This window comes from Schistosoma mansoni, chromosome 4 (assembly GCF_000237925.1).
Source record: "Schistosoma mansoni strain Puerto Rico chromosome 4, complete genome".
Lineage (NCBI taxonomy): Eukaryota > Metazoa > Platyhelminthes > Trematoda > Strigeidida > Schistosomatidae > Schistosoma > Schistosoma mansoni.
The window spans coordinates 21,046,699-21,065,522 of record NC_031498.1 but is presented as its reverse complement, the minus strand read 5'-3'; the positions used below and the strand labels follow the sequence as shown (position 1 = coordinate 21,065,522).

The 18,824-nt window shown below is 33.0% G+C and overlaps 1 protein-coding gene and 1 non-coding gene across 2 annotated transcripts in view; one reads left to right on the top strand and one right to left on the bottom strand.

Annotated features, from left to right (window-relative positions):
* Positions 1 to 1,293: 1,293 nt before the first annotated feature.
* Smp_130890 (putative transient receptor potential cation channel,subfamily m, member) overlaps positions 1,294 to 18,824 on the bottom strand; it is a gene marked incomplete at both ends in the record, with an annotated part of 85,187 nt that continues 67,656 nt past the window's right edge. The window contains 5 exons of the mRNA XM_018797169.1: positions 1,294 to 1,458; positions 10,430 to 10,543; positions 13,401 to 13,553; positions 15,649 to 16,018; positions 18,276 to 18,361. Coding sequence (XP_018652237.1) covers positions 1,294 to 1,458; positions 10,430 to 10,543; positions 13,401 to 13,553; positions 15,649 to 16,018; positions 18,276 to 18,361 — 888 coding nt within the window. The remainder of the gene's footprint in view (positions 1,459 to 10,429; positions 10,544 to 13,400; positions 13,554 to 15,648; positions 16,019 to 18,275; positions 18,362 to 18,824) is intronic.
* Smp_tRNA_01281_Glu_TTC.1.1 lies at positions 3,813 to 3,879 on the top strand. The gene has a single exon. It is a non-coding gene (tRNA).

Here is an 18,824-nt window from a genome sequence, read left to right as displayed (position 1 = left end):
GTTGAATAACTTAATAATATAGGATAACATTAACTGTATGATAACGGGGACCTATTTTTTAATCTTCTGCTAAAGTTTAAAGGTAGTCATTTGGAAAATGAGTACTGTGGCAATGTAGTGGAATTCTATTAAATTATCAAACGTTTATAAAAAATAAGTCTTGTAATAGATTAACATTTATCCAAATCAAACTCATTTTATGTTGTACGGATGAGGACTAGAATCAGTCTGGCCAGGTTCCTCGGACAATTCAGATTAATCAAGGTCAAGAGTTGTTAACCCATGAATCGAACCCCAATCGGTAAACATAAAAATGAAACATGTTGCCGTCAAATAATCTAATTAGTGTATTCCTGTACATCAATAATTCATTTACATTAACCTTAGCGAGGTTAACCAGATTGAGATATCAGAATTATTATTCATGATAATGTTTCTTTTTTTCAAGTAGTAGAAAATTAGAAATGATTTCAGAGAATCTATTTTCTATTCCAATCAAACTTACTAACTGTTTCAAATTTGTAAGTTAGGGATTTCTGATACTAATTATAGACCTCGGTTGAACATTGTTCAACTAAATTACCAAGTACATGTTTATCTTCTCAACTTTCAACCCATTGAAATCTTCAATTTGACTCTGTTACAAATTCACACATTTTGTGACTCTTGATCCAACAAGACATGTAAGATTAAGAAAACTAGAATACACAGGATTATTTATGCCAAAGACTATATATATGTGCATAACTCATACTAATGTATGCATAATACTAGAGTGATCCAGGCAAAAATGTTTCTATGGTGACCTTAACTTGTTGAACTAGTCAGTCATTCACAACAACCTGAGTATCCAAGGCCGAGGTTTGAATCAATGTTGGCTTACGACAATGGCAAGAGAGGGTTAGAAACAGTCGTCTCTAAAAGCAGCATACATCACCTTATTCCACGGATTTCCAGCGCCCAAGGTAAGGCCTTGTAAGTACGGAGCTAACACATCAAGAACTCCTTGCAAACAGGTTGTATATGGTTGACATCGAGCAGTTGTTCCTCGAGCTTTGCGTTCATGTTCTCAGGCTGACATGACTACACTTGACACATCTACATTTACTGGTCCCTAGAGAAGAAATATTCTTTCGCGAAGTGGGCACCAGAGAAGTGACAATCAGTCTTACACTTTTAACAAAATTCGACACTTTCTTTTTCATTTAGTAATGACAAACATTTAAAACTTTTAGAAATGATACATATGTAGAATCTACTTTAAACAACATTCAAATTTTTAAATTCAAAACGTCAAGATGTTGGATACAATTGTCGTTTAGCCATTGCTTCACTATAAAATGCACCACGGTGTAATGCAATTCTTGCTAATAATTCATCGTGACTGGAACGTATTCCTGTTAGACGGCCTATATTCATCCATACTGCTTGCTCAGTAGTTTCAGATTCTAAGAATACCTTTGAAGAAAAAAAACAGAATATATTCGAGCAATTAAACAAAACACTGAAAGTTTAACAAATATTGACAAACTAGGTAACAATATTGAATTGTATTATGAATTATTGGTCCTGAAACGAAATAAGTTGACTGAGCGAGTACATTGATGGGAAATCTTAGACTAGGATGGAACACCAGATTAATATATTCTTTTGTTTTTTTTCCAGTGATTATTCGTCTAGTATCAGTTGAGAAGGACTAAAAACATTAAAATTCAAGTTGATCTGAACAATATAGAGCCGGTGTTCATGTAAAAATACTCCCTAAAAACCATTTCACGAGTTACTTTCCTGATAAATTCATTGGGTAATTTGTTTTCCCGATAGCCTACGCTATCATCCATCATATATATATATATATGAAGACCTCGAAATCTAAGGGGAAGCACATGATAAAACGGAAAGATTGCACTTCGAAGATGAACTGACCCTTCTATTCCATACACATCAAAAAATGTAGCACCAGCCTCTGCATCAATAGGGCCTCAACATGCACAGAGAAAAACGCAAGATTCTCAAATACGACACGGAGAACTACAACCCAGTCGCACATGATGAAGAAAATCTGGAAGAGGTGGAAACATTCAAGTACCTGGAAAGCATCATTCATGAACAAGGAGGATCTTAAATACAAATTATATCACATCAAAATAAACATAAATGAATGTGAATTAAAATATAAAGGATTTCAAGAGATATCAATTTTCGACAGGTCACATATCGATCCATAGAATCGCTATCTAATTATAAGACTACACTCTAAACTCACTCATATCATTTCTAATGTTAACAAAAAGAAATTGTACGAAACATTGTCAAACAATAGTCTGATGTAAATTAGATGTCAAGATTATCAAAAACATTACACGTAGAAATTATATTTGAAATCATCTCAGCGATTTAAATAGAGATTTATATATAATCTCAACAATATCCCTTACTAACTAATCTCAGCTTTTTCTGTGAAAAGATCAAATTCGAAATGATCAAAATGATAAGTGGAATTTGGGACAAATGTAATTTGCATTTTGTTGATTTTTGATTATTTCCTTGAAGAAATTCGGGCTAGACTGTCGATTGAAACGTTGAGATTAGTTCACTTGTAATTTTTACATTTCAATTTATACTTTGAATCAGTAAAAAGGAAAACTAGTCTAGAATCATGTACTTTCATTTTAACATAATACTAACGTTTACCAACATGGGGAACATCATTGATGAACAAGGAGGATCTGATGCAGATGTAAAGGCAAGGATTTGCAAAGCAAAGACAGCATTCCTACAACTGAACAACATATGGAACTCAAAACAATTGTCAACTAATTTGAAAGTCGTAATCTTCAATACGAACGTCAAGACAGTCCTACTGTACGGAGCTGAAGTGTGCAGAACTACCACAACAGTTATCAAGAATGTACAAGTATTTATAAATAGTTGTCTACACAAAATACTCAACATTCAATGACCGGATACTATCAGCAACAGCGTTTCATGGGAGAGGACAAACCAGGTTCCAGCTGAGGAGGAAATTAGAAAAGGACATTGGAAGTGGATAGGACATACATTGAGGAAATCATCAAAGTGCATCATGAGGCAATCCCTAACTTGGAATGGTGAAGGGAAACGGAAAAGAGGAAGGTCGAAGTACATATTACGTTGGAAGTAGAAGCAGATATGGAGAGGAGGAATACCAACTGGAAAGAAATGGAAAGTTTTGCCTAGGACAGGATTGGATGGAGAATGCTGGTGTGCAGCCTTTACTCCTCCATGAGGGGTGACAGGCGTAAGTAAGTCAGTAAGTTTCTAGACGTTTAGAAAGATAATTATTACTTAACGATGAGTTATATTGGTGTTAAATTAAAATTTGTATAGCAATAACTACAAAAGATAATAAGCTGTTATCTTCAACGTAATTATCAACTGTAAAACAAACTTGGCAATCCTTCATAAATATCTATGAAAAATATTATCTGTATACTTAAAGTAAAAGGAGATTACTATCAAGTCTCACAAATATCTTTATCAACTTTATAGAGGTAATGAAGATGTAAAGTAATTAAGAAATTCATTTAGTATTGTTTGTTTGAATCTTCCCATCGATGTGTTAGGACTGCAACTGGTCAGTCTCTAATCGGCATATGTGCATACTGTGCGTATTGCCTCGATATAGCCTAAATTCACAAGCATGGTAAGCAAAGATGGAAAGTGGCTAGCAGTGGAATCCAGTTTGACGCGCGTTTCGTCCTATTTGGGACAAACAATACTAAGTGAATTTAAACTTCACCCCATTGCACAAGCAAGTAGCTATCAGAACTCAGTGGCCGAGTGGATAACGCAATGGCGTTTCAAGCGAAAGATACTGGGTTCGAGTCCCAGAGTGAACATCAACTTTGATATGCAGGTGCATCCAGCTGACGAGTGCCAAATAGGACAAAACGCGCGTCCTGGGTTCCACTACTAGTCACTATCCATCTTTGCTTATAAAGTAATTATTTTCTGAACCCATAAATATCATCAATTTATATATATATATATAGACGTATCTAATTTTCACACCTATTCAATTGTCAATGGTACAATGTGATATAGTGTGTATAACTTAATAAATAATCATTTGTAAATAACTTTTGATATTCATTATTTAACATGAAAATGTATCTAAGTAATCACGTAAGAACAAAAATAAATCAAACAAACTGTAAACAAAAAAAAAGAACAATTTAGTAACTGGGTTCGAAATCATTTTCTGTATACTTTATTGAAATACATTTTAAATGATCTATGTATATTTCATTGAATCTCAGAATAGTCGATTTGTAATTTCTTGCAAAATATTTAGTACGTGTGTGTGTGTGAGTTTTTAAAAAAATATAAATGAAACGTTTGAAATTGATGCAATTCATTATCATCTACTTATAATTCAATTCTAAAAAGATTGTTACATGTTCAATAATAATAATAATAATCGAAACGAAATGTACCCCGGAGCTAAATCTTGACTTATAGTATCCGCCTGACAACAACTGTTACATATTATTTGACCTTGATCAGGCATATATTCATACAGATTTGATGTGACAGTTTTAGGCAAACTCATCAGTTAAACTGAGATTTCTCGGTTTCTTAACTTCTCTGGAAAAGATGACTCTTAAGTGATAAGTTAAATGAATACTAGATGGTTGAACTCACAAGTCGATCTAAGTTGGAGCAACATTGAAAAACTGAAAGTACTGGATGGCTATTTTGTCATCCCTTGTTTGAGGTTGATAACTGTCTCTATCCAACACGGATTGAACTCAAGTGGTCATTGCTTATCAGTAGAACTCCAGGAAATCCATCTTGAAGCTAATCACTAGTGAGCACATGATAATCATCCGTATGAGGATTTTCAATGGTGATCTAGCATAGATTGACTCAGGAATTCAACTTTTAAATTACTACAATATCCACAAATCCCCATAGTGACGAAATTCTAGATAGTTGTAGGTTTTCTTATTGATTATCACTAGCCATCAAAATGTTGATAAACTATAGACTTTCTTAAAATGCATTAAGATAATATCATTGACAGATTTTGTTCAAGAAATTATCACTCAGATAACTAAGTAAATTATCTGGCTAACGTCATGAAGAGATTTCATCTAGACAACCACTGATAATCAAGAAGAGCTAGATAGTTGTTTTACCTTTATGTGGCACTCTTCAGAAGAGCAAATTGATGATCCCACTGAAGACTAAACAAAAACTCTTCAGGTTTCACGGTGACTGCTTAACCTGAAGTAAGTAATAATCCGATAAATTCTGTTGTTTTTTGTATATACATTAACCTTCAAAGTAAACTTTCTTCTATACTTCTAGCTTTGTGTTTTCTATTAGAATGTAATAGATTTCAGTCAACTATAAATTGTTTTATAAGACTCGTCAAATTATTAACCCATTTTTCAATATGTTCGTTGGACTTAAAGTTTAAGTTGAAAATTCATTATTGACAGATAATTCAAATTCTTCATTTTGAAGATATCCGTATAAATCGAGTCCATTTCAAGCATTACAGTTGAAACATTGAAAAGAAATTTTTGATTTCAATATTTTAACCACCTGATTGAAATGGTTCAACATTTAATAGATTTTTTTAAAGTAATCAATATTCTTCGTGATAGCAACTTATACTTAACAGCGGGAATATTCATAAAGTCATGGCATATAGCACTATGAGAATCAAGGTTGTTGGTTTATTTCAAAATGGAGTTAAAAAGATCAATATCAAAAGGGGTATTTTGTGGAGACATTAACACCATCGGATGCCGGCTCAGTGGTCTATCGGTTAAGTGCTCTGGAGCGAGACTGATAGGTCCTGGGTTCGAACCTCGCGAGGCGAGGTCGTGGATGAGCACTGCTGAAGAGTCCCACAATAGGACGAAACGGCCGTCCAGTGCTTCCAGGTCTTCCTTGGTGGTCGAGCTTCAATTGACTCATGCTTTCAATTAGAAAGATCAATTGATGAGACTCAGTTTATGAGATAATCATTGGGATAAAAGCAAATTCAATGACTTTTAAAGATGATGATGTATACAGAAAATGAGCAAATATATGTTACTTAATTTTAACTCCAAACACCATGTTGTTCTAGAGCTTAAGAGTAAAATATATCACTGAAGGACTTCACCATTTTTTAAACACTATATACATTACTCTACAAATGTGTTTCTTCTTGATCTAAATCGACTATCTCATTTTTTCGTAATAGACTCATTTATTATATACTTAGTAATCTGATAACTATTGGTTTAATGTAGTTTACATCACTTGAGATTATTTCAAGTAGGTTGTTCTTTTATTTTATGCACTATTTTCAAACTACATAGAAAATAAGCAAAGATGGATGGTGGTTAGTCGTGGAATACAGGAAGCGTGTTTCGTTCAATCTGGGACTTGTAAGTTGGATGTACTTGTATCCTAGAGTTGATGTGGATAACGCAATGGTGTTTGAAACGAATGGTACAGGGTTCGAGTCACGGATGCAAGTAGATCCAGCTGAAGAGTCCCAAATGGGACGAAACACGCGTTCTGGATTCCACTACTAGCTACCATCCATCTCTACTTATAATGCTTGTGACTTAAGGCAATATCAAGGCAATCCGTACAGGATGTATATATGCCATTAAGAGACTAATCAATTACAATCATAAACATCAATTGAAAGATTCAAACAAACAATACCAAATGAGTTTATATAGAAAATCACTTCCAAAAATATACATTTAAGAAAATTTCCATTTTGAATATACAATAATCTATTATGTATTGGATAATAAAAGAAGAATGAATTTGACTTTGGAAGGAAATGTTGATCTATTCTAATACAAGCATGTTATTTTTTTCTCTTAGACTCGATTCAGTACATCTGTTTCAATTGTCATTATTTTCTTTTGTTCGTGAGTTAATGTTTGATTTCAACAGTAAAAGAGTGACAATTTGAATAAGTTACATAGTTGTTTGTTTATAGAAACAAAAATGATGAGAAAGAGGGAGAAACACAAGGAAACTAATAAAATGAAACTTTTCTAATACTTACGATGAAGCAACTATAGCTTAACATAAAAAGATACAACAACGAAGAAGGTTAGGTAGTAAGAGAATGAGGAAACTGATAAACAAAAAAAACAAACAAACATTTCCTGGGGTTTATTTTTTTTATACCACATAAAAGCTGAAAAGATGTTTTCCTTGGTTTATCTTTTTTTCTCTTAATACCCTTCGACTCTTTTCATTTATAAGGTTTTTATCGTAATTATATGACACTATCTTGATAAACGTCACATATTTACTTACTTACGCCTGTTACCCTCGTGGAAGAGCATTGGCAACCCACCAGCATTCTCCATCCAATCCTGTCCTAGGCAATACTTTCCACTTCATTCCAGTTGGTATTCCTCCTCTCCATATCTGCTTCTACTTCCAACGTAATATGTACTTCGACCTTCCTCTTTTCCGTTTCCCTTCACCATTCCAAGTTAGGGATTGCCTCGTGTTGTAGTTTGATGATTTCCGTAATTTATGTCCTATTCACTTCTAACGTCTTTTTCTAATTTCCTCCTCAGCTGGAACCTGGTTTGTCCTCTCCCATGAAACGCTGTTGCTGATAGTATCCGGTCATTGAATGTTGAGTATTTTGTGTAGACAACTATTTATAAATACTTGTACATTCTTGATAACTGTTGTGGTAGTTCTGCACACTTCAGCTCCGTACAGTAGGACTGTCTTGACGTTCGTATTGAAGATTACGACTTTCAAATTAGTTGACAATTGTTTTGAGTTCCATATGTTGTTCAGTTGTAGGAATGCTGTCTTTGCTTTGCAAATCCTTGCCTTTACATCTGCATCAGATCCTCCTTGTTCATCAATGATGTTCCCCATGTTGGTAAACGTTAGTATTATGTTAAAATGAAAGTACATGATTCTAGACTAGTTTTCCTTTTTACTGATTCAAAGTATAAATTGAAATGTAAAAATTACAAGTGAACTAATCTCAACGTTTCAATCGACAGTCTAGCCCGAATTTCTTCAAGGAAATAATCAAAAATCAACAAAATGCAAATTACATTTGTCCCAAATTCCACTTATCATTTTGATCATTTCGAATTTGATCTTTTCACAGAAAAAGCTGAGATTAGTTAGTAAGGGATATTGTTGAGATTATATATAAATCTCTATTTAAATCGCTGAGATGATTTCAAATATAATTTCTACGTGTAATGTTTTTGATAATCTTGACATCTAATTTACATCAGACTATTGTTTGACAATGTTTCGTACAATTTCTTTTTGTTAACATTAGAAATGATATGAGTGAGTTTAGAGTGTAGTCTTATAATTAGATAGCGATTCTATGGATCGATATGTGACCTGTCGAAAATTGATATCTCTTGAAATCCTTTATATTTTAATTCACATTCATTTATGTTTATTTTGATGTGATATAATTTGTATTTAAGATCCTCCTTGTTCATGAATGATGCTTTCCAGGTACTTGAATGTTTCCACCTCTTCCAGATTTTCTTCATCATGTGCGACTGGGTTGTAGTTCTCCGTGTCGTATTTGAGAATCTTGCGTTTTTCTCTGTGCATGTTGAGGCCTATTGATGCAGAGACCGGTTCTACATTAGTTGTCTACACCTGCATTTGTTAATGTTTATGGAATAGAAGGTCCAGGTGATCTTCGAAGTCCGAATCGTCTAGTTGCATCCAACCTGTCCGTTTTATCCTGTGTCTCTCCTCCGATGTCGAGGTCTTCATAATCCAGTCAATCATAAGAAGAAAGAGGAAGGGGGAGAGTAGACAGCCTTGTCTGACTCTGGTCCCTACTGGAAATGCATCTGTCAACTGTTCTCCATGCACTAATTTGCACTGTAGTCCATCGTATGAGTTCCGGATAATGTTGACGATCTTCTCAGGAACTCCATAGTGTAAGATATTTTCTCTTATAAACTATGTTGTACCTAAGACGTCATTCTTATTAGTTAAAAGAGAACTGTTACAAAAATTTTCAGTCCTTCTAGTGTTCATTGTTGACACAACATTTAACTCAGATTGACTGACTATAAATCAGTGATAAAAGTCACATTTGTATAGTCCTTAGTGCTGATTAAGTCCTATCGATCAATATCCAAAGTGACTTCTCATCACTTACATAATGTTTTGATGTAAGCTGGTGTGATATAAAACATGGGAAACTACGAATTTACAATTCATACTATCTGCCCCTCATTCATCAACAAAGCGTAACTGAAATGTTAATGGAATTGACGCTTTCCATGAGATCCCAACACCTACCATCAAGTATCCTTGGCTGATGTATCACCATTAGGCCCGCTATCGACATCTCGTGGAACTGAAATATTTACATTGATTTATTATTGAATGTCAATAACTAGGTAGGAGCTCATTTTCAAGATTTCATCTTGACTAACCATAACCATTCATTTATCTTTTGTGTGACTAGAAAAAGTTATTGATTATTTGTTCTTTCAAAGTTTTGACCTAATTTGAACGCTAAGACATTTTTTTAATTTTTATCAGCAGTAAAACAGTTGCTAATTTAACTGTTATCACCAATGGTACCATTTTTCTTTTCTTTAAATATGAGTACAATTACTTTTGTGATCGATATAAACAAAGAGATTGTTTTAGTTGTTAGTAACTAAGTATGTCTTTTTCTTTAACCAGGGTTGTTAAATATTAAATTATAAATGATGATGATTGTACTGTTGAATAAAACACAGATAAATATTAGGTGTTAATTTTCTGGAGTAAGCAATATTACCAGTTGAATATATATTGTCAGTATAGGTTTGTGGAGATTGTTCAGTTTAAAATGATATCATGAATGGAACAATATTAGATAACCATTGTAAACCTGGAAGTATTAGACAGCCGACTTGTCTTAGTATGGGACTACTCATCAATGCACATCCAACATCACACACGAAGGACTCGAACCCAAGACGTTCGGTCTCGCATGCGAACGCTTAAGCTCTTGACCACTGAGGCGACATCCAACAGTGGTAATGTCTAACTACAATCAATCCATAATGTTGTGTAACTCTTCGTCCATTGTCTGAGGTTGATAACTGTCTCTACCCGACATGTATTGAACTCCAGTAATCATTGTTTCTTAGTAGAACTCTAGGAGATCCATCTTGAACCTAATCAGTTGTTCGGACATGATAATTATCTGTGGAGATTGTTGGGTTTAGATTGATAATATATATATCGGTTAATATTGATATATTAAATAAATATTTAGGATTGCTTGATCACTGAGTAGTGATCATTGTCATGTATATCAAGGGCTGATTGAAACTTAGATTCAGAGTATCCAATCGACTAACTGTAGTTACCTACCATATTACATAAAAACAATTATTTATACCTGCAAAAATTCCTGTTGAAATGGATGTTCTTCATTCTCATGTATATTAAATAAAACTCCTTCAATCCATGCATGATCAGCATTCAAATGATCAGTTACATAACCAGTATAGGCCTAAAGTTTTAAATGAAAAATCATAAAAGAATGCCTGATTATGTGCATTAATACAAATTTAATGTTAATCATGTTTATATTTAAGTAACTGATTGAATGGAAAAATGTTTATTACATTAAGTCAATTAATTATTACTTGTTAGGTCTTACATTATCTTAGTATCATTATTAGAGACTGCATTTAATCAGTCACTGTTGTAATATAGGCTTGTTGAGTCGATGGCTTCCTATTGTCCATAATTGTAAGAAGGTTAGATTTTGGATGCTGGTTAGAAGGGGAATTTCAGAGGTACGTTTTCATTTATTCAAAACTCGTGAGCTGAATATGTCTACATTGAAATGTAGGTGTTGTAATTAGGACTTGAACTAATGACTTTCAAAACCAACTGTTATATCTAGAGCTTTTCTTCTTACTATGCCGCGTACTACTAGACTACTTGAACGATAGAACCCACAACGTCGCAAGAGAAAAAACACAAGACTAGTAAGTAGGAACTTTTATTCCCTAAAACAGTGTCAAAATATAGTACAGAAATCTCATGTATTTATAATTATTGGCTGAATGTAAATCATCATTTCGGTCAACCAATAGGAACATAGGGGTTATTCTTATCCATCCAATGGGGAAGCTACACGTCGACATTCTAGAATATTCCCCGAGCAGTGATTGGATGGAATATGTCCGGCTCCTTCTGGGCTTCTTAAGGCTTCCTAGAGTTTACCAACGAGCCGTCCTTACACCAATGTCATTAATTTGTCTGTTCTCCGTTGTAACTAAGTAGCTTAGTTTGTAACTTACTAATTTCTAAGTCGATAGGTAGTGGGTCTGGATCTCAGTGTGAACATCAAAACCAGGATACAGATACATTCAGTTAGATGTTCTATGATTGTATCCGTGTAATAAATATTACGAATAGCTTAATTATTCACGTAAATAATTAAGCTAGTGCGTTCTTTGTAGTTGATCTTGATCCGATCTTGACTGTAAGTGTATACTGGTGAGATATGGGAATTTACTTATTTGCATATCACATACGATACTACTGTAGTGAACAAAAACTCAGGTACGGTAAACCAATTTATTATTTTACACAAAACTACACAGTGTCTGTGTAGAAAATGAAAATCGCACATTAAATATATTATTTGCGTATCTTTCATAAGCTGCCCTTTACATACTCCATCATTCTTTCAATCCTGTTGTTATTCCGATTGCTCTCTATTTTCCTTCCTCTCCTCTTTATTCCAGTCTTCTGCTGATAAACATTCTACTTCCAACTTCTGCTACATACTACATATAGAGCACACCACACTACTACTACTACTGCTACTTCGAAATATCTCATACAGGTCATTCGAAAATACCGATATAACTTGCTTTTATTTCATAGTACAAACTGATTTCTATCGAACGAGGCTGTGATCCTGTTCTCATGTTGAGTAGCCTAATATTTATAATCGAATGTGATACTGTTTGAAAAATATATAATTTTAACACGAATTAAGGGATTTCAGTTGAGATAAACTAAGTACTGTTAATAGAATGAACATATTTTCATTTTCAGAAGGAGGTTTTGTGGAGATTTCAGTAATTGTATATAGTTGAGATCATGAGTCATTTGAAGCTAGACCACCATGGAAAACACTGGACGGCCGTTTCTTTTTATTGTGGGACTCTTCAGCGAGACGGAATCGTGGATGCGCACTGCTGAGGAGTCCCACAATAGGAAGAAACGGTCGTTCAGTACTTCCAGGTTTTTCACGGTAGTCTAGCTTCAATTGACTCATGATCTCAACTATATAGCATTTTCATTTTGACTATGAGACTAGTTAGCTTTTAAAATATATATTAAATTTAAAATATGAGATACTGTGAAGAGATCTTTTTCCAAGATCTACAGTCGTATACTCATGAGATTTTAACAAATAATTCTTTAAAGAAATTTCTAAAGACATTAATTTATAATTCAGTCAGTAGATCAGTCATTAACAAAGTAGGATCTGGCATAAATGTTCATTGTTAGTGAAAATGATAAAAGTTGTAAGAAACATAAGTATATTGAAAATCAAGACTTTAAAGAATATAATAAGTTATTATACTTACATAACTGTTAATGATTTCCAGTAATGTCACTTGAAGTATTCAACCACAGATTACCATCCAATTATTGTCCGGAAGTCAAATTCTCAAGGTCTTAGTTCAGTTAAGAATAACAAAGTAACCTAACGTCTTGGCCACCCATAGCTTTGATTTCATCAACTTATAAGCTATTTAGCGTAAAAGGGTGAAGTATTCAGTTTTTAAGTACGTCTAACAGATACCCCGACCATCTAAGTTGTTTAAAGTTCTTAGTTGCATCAATCAAATGACAATGTTGACTATATGGTAATCTTATGTGGGAATAACAAATCTAATACAGCGAGATTTTTTTAATTATAAATAGTAGTTCAACTAATTGTAATCTTTAATCAGACGTACAATCTTCAGAAAAAATTATGGACGGCTATTTCAGCTAACGATGAGACTGTAATTTGTGAATGAACTTTGAGCGAATCAAAAGTGGCCTTGAGACGACTCACCTATTTACCAGGGTCTAAAGAAGGTTAGAAATTAGTATGAGGAATTAAGATTAGGATTTAATGTTTGCATTTAGGGTTAAGAATTAGAGTGAGGGTTTTCGTCACGAACTGACATCATGTCCAATACTAAAGTGCTATTTAATTAAATGAATTAATGAATTTCGGGCTCAAATCCAAGAATTGATATACTTGATTTCATTGATTCATTCATAAATTATATAGTCTCACCTAAATAACTCCAAATATTTATATTTTAACAAAAAATTAATTAACTTACAATTGAAACACTAGCAGCTCTTAAACTTGTCAACATCGATTGTTGATGATGTTTATCTTCAAATAAATTCATTAAACGACGTTGAATGAATGCACGTATAACGTTAGCACTACAATCTTGAAAATCACAATCTTCTCGATGATCCGTTAAATACTGAAATTAAGAAATCAAACAGTAACTGGTTCATTAAAGGTAATTATTGAAATTTAAGAAGTATTGGATAATTATTTAGCATTATTATTCTTTTACAGTGCTTATCAGCATCAAATTTCAAGGAAAAGCAGTTAATTGTACATTAGTAAGTTGGTTTGTAGTGATGGGTATAATTAAGGCCATAGAATTTACGATACAAATAATTTTAATAGTTAAATTCATGAGTCGATTTAATCTAGACCACTATTGAAAGGCCACTTCGTCAGTGCGCATCCACGATCCTATACGAAGGACTCAAACCCAGGACATTCGGTCTCGCGAGCGGACGTTTAACCTTTAGATCACTGATCTGGCATACAACGGTGTTATTGTATAACTTCAATTGATCCATGATCTTCTGCAACTCTTCATCCATTATCTGAAGTGGAGTCCAATTTGTGTTGAGTGGAGACAGTCTAGCTTAGATCGACTCATGAATTCAACCATTAAAATTTCTATAATCTCCACAAATCCCAATTCTGATAATACATATAATGTTAGATTTAAAATTTTAACGATAGTTATCGTTGATTTATATTTTTATCTTTTAACAAATTGACACTTCATATGAACATTAATACTTCCTGCTGTTTAATGGTTGTTTAACTAAAAGTTAGTTTGTGACTTAATAAAACAACATTCATTGATTCCCACAAGCCACTATAGAGACACTAACACTGTTTCATATTTCTCATAAATGACAGGGTTTTAACGAATTAATTGAATATTATCGAACTAAAGCATATTCAATGTTTAAAACGATCAATCCATTCTATAAATTTCGATTGTACAATAAGAACATTAAACTGATTTTAAAAAATACAATGTACTGGTGAGATTATAATTTATGGACGAGCCAATCAGATATAAGATAACAGATCTTGGATTTTGATGTGAAATTCATCCATCCATTCAGCTAAACAGAGTTTTGACATTGTAGATAATGTCAGTTCGTGATGAGAACCTTAAATTTAATTCCTAACCCTAACCAACAACTATGAATCTTGATTCTAATTCGTCACGCTTCTTTATAACCCTCATTTAATCCTCGTTAGTAGAGGGATATTATCAAGGTCACTTCAGAGCCGCTCAAAGGTCGTCCATAATTTATATTGTCTCACTAAAACAACTGTTTAACAAAATTTAATGAATCTACATTTTAGATACAACAAAACAAAATCACATGTTACTGATTAAAACATTAATATTGAGCTTTAAAATAAGTTTATGCTTTCAAGGAATGGTATCCTTAGTCCTACACTGCTCTGATGACCTCAGTTTGTAACGATTGGTTGCATCACATCTTATTTTGTGTTCTATTTTATAAATTCGTTTTCTTCAACCTTTCTTGCTGTTTATCTTCCCTTTACTCGTTTTAATCTTTTAATCAATTTAACTAAATATAGTTACTATAGCATCAATTTCAACACAAATTTTTTCAGTAACCTGTTTTTAAGAGTCATAAAAAGTTTTCTTCTGGACTGTTCACATTATATAATATACAAATATTCAAATATGCAACCATCTCTTATACCTCTTGCACAGCTAATACTCTTTTTATTAGTCTTCATTGATGAGAATTTTTCTGATATTCTGAAGTACGATGATATAATATGCCTTATTTTTATAAATTCATATTACTATTTCTAGGTTATAAGCAGTTGAAGAGAATCCATAAAATATGTGAATTCGCATTTTTCTGCTATGATTGTTGTTCCTGGTTTATCCAATTTCTAAACAGTAAAGATTGTTTGGTATGCCAAGATTTGTGACAATTGTAAATTTTTCATAGTTCTAAATCACGAAATAGTCTTAGCTACACTGTCATTGGGAACTTGGGGGAACCGGACTCGGGGCTTTGTGTTCGATTCCCAGGCCTGAGATCGTGAATACGCACCGCTGTGGATACCTATGCTAGGGCAAAACACCTATCCTGTGCTTCCAGATTTTTAATTTTGGTCTGGCTAAGATCAGTTCGTGATTCATAATTATGAATATTAATATATCAGCCAGTTAATAATAATAATAATAATAATAATATGTTTTCCAAACGTACCCACGGTAAACATAATTGTTGATTGTTCTGAAGTAACCCAACTTGAATAAGTGGTAAACTTTCATAGAATCTATGATCTGGATCTGGTCTTGTAATTGCAATAATAATACAATGATTAGGTCCCCAATGTGGTAGTAGACCCTTACCAGTTAAACCAGTACGTCCACATGGATTCAATGGATAACCAACAGGAATATATTCAGATAACTTTGCTGTTGCTTTGGTGGGTGCAGTTTTTGATGTCACGTTAGTTGTCCTAGGATCAGTTATATGATCTGTTTGCCTTACTATTCGTACCCGACCACGTAATGACATTCGACTTACGCCTTTCACAATATCATAACTGTTGTATGGCAGTGTTTGTGGTGAACTGAAACACATGCAGATATATAGAAAATGAAATCAAATGTAACGGAAACTTATAAAAATAAAAGAATATACTTCAAAAGATGACTTGGTATTTGAATGATCAAAGTCAACCTGACTCTGTCATCGATAATGTATGTCAGAACCTCGTAGTAAGGTGGACATGATATTTTGTGGTTAGACACAGTCGGTAAACTAGTTACGGAATATATTAAAACTATTGGAACTCATTACTTTGAAATTTCATCAACTTCAAAAAGACTGTTACTGCTGTGAGAAGCTCAGATTTTCATTACTTAGGTTGTCAGTCAAACACATTATTTATCGGCTGTTTGAATAGTGGCTAACTCCATGTAGCGTCGAATAAAGTACACCAAATGGTCCCTGAATAGAAACCAATCATTTTTTAACAGATAGATCATCAGGTCAAACTATAACCATCATAAAAATTTGTGCTCGGATGAGCTTAATGTAATGGCATATTTTCGGTTGAGAGCTCAACTGTTATGAAACTTGATTTAAATACAGTTTCTTGCGATTTTCTTCAATTTACCGATACATTCCACGCAATTTTTAATATCACAGCCATGAACAAATCATTTGGCTTTTTGCTCATTCTTAAATACTTCAGCATTATGTTATCCATCGTTAGTTCTTTAACACTTAACCACGTCTCCTGACCTTATCATGCTGATACCACTAGCTTACTACTACTAGCTTAGTTGTATGCTTATAATATAAGTAATAGTCGTCAATTTTTTCTATTTAATACGTATGGAGTTAATCGTTAGGATACACCGCTAGACGTGTGCTATGTAATAGCTGGACCGAATCAAAAATATGTACCTGTGGGATTCGAACCCTGTTCACACATATTTACAGTCCAAGACATTAATAGCAAAGTATTAGACCAACAAATTACCTATTATGGAACTGTGATATTTACTATTTTGTTCACCAATATGTAATAATCAATGTCGTTAGAATAGATGGTAGTCATCAACTTGCAAGGAATTCGGGTCTACAGTTTCCTATTTATTACCTCCAACCGTTTAATAAGGTTCCAATTTACATTTTGTATACATTTACAGTTAATTTAATGACTCTAACCAATAATCATAGTCTTTATATTCAAAATAATTGAATACCACCTTCATCTACCTTATAATGAAAGAAAACCGAAACGAAAAATAGTTCAACAATTCTAGACCCTTATTTGGAGCTCATTTTTCATTCTTTATTAGAACGTGCTATTGACTTTTTTTATATTTTTTTAGTTTTGACCTTATTTGAGATATGTTGAGATATTTGTTCATTCATATTCATTGTCTATTCTGTTCATTATTTTAACAAGCAATATAAGTTCATAATGATAAATACGGGAATGCTTTAAATAACTTTGATTCACGTAAGATAGTAGTTAAAGGCATTTTATTACTCAATAGTTCCGTTTAAAACAGATCGTTGTGTATAGTATGATGTGACTTAGAACAAATCTAAATGAATGATTATACTAATCAATTGAATCTAGAATCTATATGGCAAAGTGTTATATCGATTGCCTGTGTGCGTGCCCTGTTTACTATTTATGAACGTGCTGATTCCCGCCAATCAGGGAGGAGTGAATTATTGATCAGAGCAATGATATACGAAAACAGTATGAGCAGTCTTGAGTACTTATCAATCCTTCTTTCTGCCTAGCCCAGCCAGTTAAGTCCAGAACATCAATAACAGCCTCTGCAATATGAATCATTATTCTCAAACATACTGGGTTTATATACCAAACAAACTGACCACATCAAACCATAAAATAGAAAATAATATTTGTACAAGATTTGACCGAATGTGGCTGTGAATAGGGGAGGAACAGTAATTAATGGACTAGGGATAACTCAAGAATGGTAGATCGTATAATAATAGTCTATAGGTCAAAATGAAGCTTATAATAAGAAGGACACGAATATGAATAGTTTAGTTACTTAGCTATTATACAATAGGAAATATACATATCATATTTGTCCATAAATAGTTCTCAAAGTTACCATTCATAAATCTTCACGGGATATAACCCAAAATCTGCGTAATTTTGCATTGAACTTAAATTTTATACCAAAAACACTTTCATATAAATAAAACAATTCTTTTTACTGATCCTCTTTGGATAATTAATAGTACAGTTGTCAACATTTCGAATATTCTGGAATGAATTTTGTATTTAAGAAAACTTATTTAAAATATTAAAAGAAAAATGAATAACCTACACTTCTGGTCCATCTTCTAATTCTGGATATGGTAAAGCAATTCTATCATCTGTTACGGTGAATGTTCGATATGTATCGTATGGAATCTAAAAGTGGAGTTCAAATGAATTGTATGAATGCATTGAAATATGAATATTAAATTAGATACCTTATTAGATATGATTCATATTTAATATAGATAACGTTTTTTTTTATAGAAAATAGTTATAGGTTGGTTAACATTATCCAATACAGAAGTATTCAAGTATCTTGTATGCCGAGTATACTACCTCTGTACATTTTGTAACCTAGAGATTGAATAAACTCTAGAGATATCCCATAACAATAATAATCTTGTATTAAACAATGATCAACTTCCAAAAGAAATGTCTTACATGATCGTTGGAGTTCATCGGGATGTGCGTTGAGATGGATATCTCCGAAGAAAAACTAAAAAATGACTTCACTTCTGTCATAAATCTGAATCACTGAGTTTTAGCTTAATATGTTTTCATGTGATCTGATGGTCTTAGTTTCAATTCCAGATAGAGTGGTAAGTTTCCCTTTGTT